A 2720-nucleotide genomic window follows, 5' to 3' on the forward strand; every position below is an offset into this window, starting at 1 on the left:
CCCTGTGCTACACAAATACACACAGGTCTAGTGAACAGATTGTCATAGTCACACATGTAGAATATAGCAAATAAAGACATTTGAAGTGTAAAGTAATTGAGAAACGATGTAGAACAAGAGAGTATTTAAAGAAATGTTTACTAGTTAAAAATCAACCATCATAACCCCCCACCTTGAACCTAAGCAGAGTTCAATCAGCCAGAAACTGAAAACACCTGTGGAAGTGTGCGAGGGCCATTAGCGCATGTCCATATCAACCACCACACCATGAACTGAAATTGGTTGATCCTGTGATGTTGATTTGACATTGGTTGATCCTGTTTTCCTGCTGAAGACATGGCCAGCATAGCTGTACTGACAACCAGGTTTCACTCATATGACACAATGTACAGTCAGGACTTACGCGAACAAAGCTTTGCAGACTGGCCATTTAGAGAGGAATGTAATTGCACACCTGAAAAGGTAAGGCTCCTGTGCTCCAGCTTCTATTATATTTATGATCAATAGTTGTTGTTTTTTTTGTTTTTTTAAGTGCAGTGGCATAATGTATTTGAGGGGAATTTGTCTGCAAGAGGGGGCACTTCATTTACACACACTACATTTCGGTAAGACAGAGCCTGCAGGAGGTCAGACTGGGCATGTGTGGGATGTTTCCTCTAACTTTACTAAGGATGTGTTAGACAGTCTAATTTACATTAACATACACAGTACATGACTATGTACTGATGAGGTTAGCCATTGGTATACCCCAACCTTGTTTATACAGCAATTATATACCCCAGCCTTTTATCCAAGGCTGTGACAGCTTGTGATTTACAGTTAAGCAGGTGCCAGGTTCAGTTTCATTACATCAGGTTGCCAGCACGCAGACCCTTTTGCCCAACCTAGTCTTGTCATGATCGATGGGCTAGTGACACCACCCATGATGAGCAACACTATATGCCATGTTACCATCTCTTAACCCCCAAAAGGGGAGCATCCTCTGGTTTCAATCTCACTTACACTAATCCTCCTGCGGCTGTGGTCTTTTATCCTTGAATTGTACTTGTCATCTTTGTCAGTGAGTTATTAGCTCATAAAATTCCTTAATTCAGCCGGAACAAAAAATGCTACTGACGTTAGGGCATCTGTTTTGTTTGTCTTTGCAGATGGCTAAGGCTGGGTTTGTCCACTGCCCCAGTGAGAATGAGCCTGATGTTGTCTGCTGTTTTTTCTGTCTGATCGAGCTTGAGGGATGGGAGCCAGATGACGATCCCTGGTAAAAGCATGCCCGGCCTTGACCTAACCTGTTACCACTTAAGCTTTGAGTCACTGAAGATTATTATGCCAGTAGTGTAAGGGGTTACACTAGGTTCAGATTTGAAATTTTTCCATCTGTATTACTCCAAACTGATTGTTACCCAGAGCTATTACAGAGCAGATTTAATATACATTACATCACCATAGGTAATGAAAGGGAAATATGACTGCCACATGAAGTTAAACCTACTAAAAAAACAAAGTGCAGCTGTTTCTTAATTGATGGTGCCATGTCTTCTATAACATTTTCTCTGCCCAGGTATGAACACGTGAAACGCTCCCCTAACTGTGAATTCTTGAACATGAAGAAAGACTTCACCGAGCTAACTGTGGCTGAATTCTTTCACATGGAGAAGGAGAGGCTAAAGGTCTACCTTGTGAGTGTCCTTACTATCTGTGTGCATTAATGTATTGCCAAAATACTTGTGCTTGATTGGTTCCGCATTCTGCTTTTATTTTTCTAGAGAAAGGTTTGTCACAAGAAGATGGCATATTTGCGGGATGAGATAGACCATACGCTTGAGAGTCTTAAATCTCACTGGACTCAATACGAGTAAAATCAAAATGTCCTGTCTATGTTGTTGTTGTTTTTTTGTTGTTTGTTATTGCTAGCAAGAGCCTGTAGTCTTGACTCAATAGTTCGATGTAATGGTAATTTAAAATATCAATAAAGTTTGAGGATTATTGCATTTTGTTTGTAGTATTGTCCTTAACCACAAGATGGTGCTTTTGCACTAAAGCTACAGTTTCCCCCATGTCAGACACACTTTCTGGAGTTTCCAGTCTCTCACTCAAAACCTTCAAAGACTTTCTGAAATGAAAGTGCACATTGAGTAGGATTACAATGTGGGCTATGGTTTTTTTTTTTTTTTTTTTTTTTTTTTGTTCCCCCCCCCCCCCCCCCCCAACCAAATACATACCATTTTCTTGAACGTGCCACCACCTCTACCACCCCTCTTCAAAACTTGACCCTGGACAGATGGCCTGTAGCCCCTCCCTTTCAATACCAACTGTTGCCCCAGTAACATCTGTTACATATAGGGGGACACCAGGACACTTGCATAACCCTGTGAGGAGGACTGAGATTTAGGACACACTGAAGAATGCTGCAGCTCACAATGGAATTGGTGGAAAAGGTGCTCATGCAGTGAACACTCCAAGAAAGCTCTGTCACACTGTAACACTTCACTGATCTTATTTAGCGTTTCAAGAACAAAGGTTTAACTCTAATATTTGCCAAAGTTGGTGTGTCTTTAATGTAGCAGAAAGAGGATGTTGGGCTCAGTTTGTGTATCTCTCCCCGTGTGTGTGTGTGTGATGGGACGGCTGGCTGGCTGGAGTGCAAGATTAAAAAATGCTATCCCTTATCCAACCGTCCACTGTTCTGGATTAAGGTCTAATGTAACACTCTGGTCACTGAG

The 2720-nt window shown here is 41.6% G+C and overlaps 1 protein-coding gene across 1 annotated transcript; it reads left to right on the forward strand.

Annotated features, from left to right (window-relative positions):
* The first annotated feature begins 276 nt into the window (after positions 1–276).
* On the forward strand, positions 277–1988 carry LOC119887883 (baculoviral IAP repeat-containing protein 5.1-A-like). Its single transcript, XM_038698443.1, has 4 exons — positions 277–462; positions 1149–1258; positions 1559–1676; positions 1764–1988. The coding sequence occupies exons 1-4, from the start codon at positions 337–339 to the stop codon at positions 1854–1856; spliced, it is 447 nt and encodes a 148-aa protein (XP_038554371.1). The 5' UTR covers positions 277–336; the 3' UTR covers positions 1857–1988.
* Positions 1989–2720: the final 732 nt, after the last annotated feature.

This window comes from Micropterus salmoides, unplaced genomic scaffold (assembly GCF_014851395.1).
Source record: "Micropterus salmoides isolate LMB-PRFRI ecotype aquatic unplaced genomic scaffold, ASM1485139v1 Ms_hic_scaffold_4437, whole genome shotgun sequence".
Classification (NCBI taxonomy): Eukaryota; Metazoa; Chordata; class Actinopteri; order Centrarchiformes; family Centrarchidae; genus Micropterus; species Micropterus salmoides.

What these genes read in the sequence shown, in the direction of transcription:
- LOC119887883 (XM_038698443.1), top strand. Translation starts at nt 337, where the DNA reads ATGGCCAGCATAGCTGTACTGACAACCAGGTTTCACTCATATGACACA. An exon ending in GTAATTGCACACCTGAAAAG is followed by an intron (nt 463 to 1,148) that starts GTAAGGCTCCTG and finishes TTGTCTTTGCAG; the next exon opens with ATGGCTAAGGCTGGGTTTGT. An exon ending in AGAGGCTAAAGGTCTACCTT is followed by an intron (nt 1,677 to 1,763) that starts GTGAGTGTCCTT and finishes TTATTTTTCTAG; the next exon opens with AGAAAGGTTTGTCACAAGAA.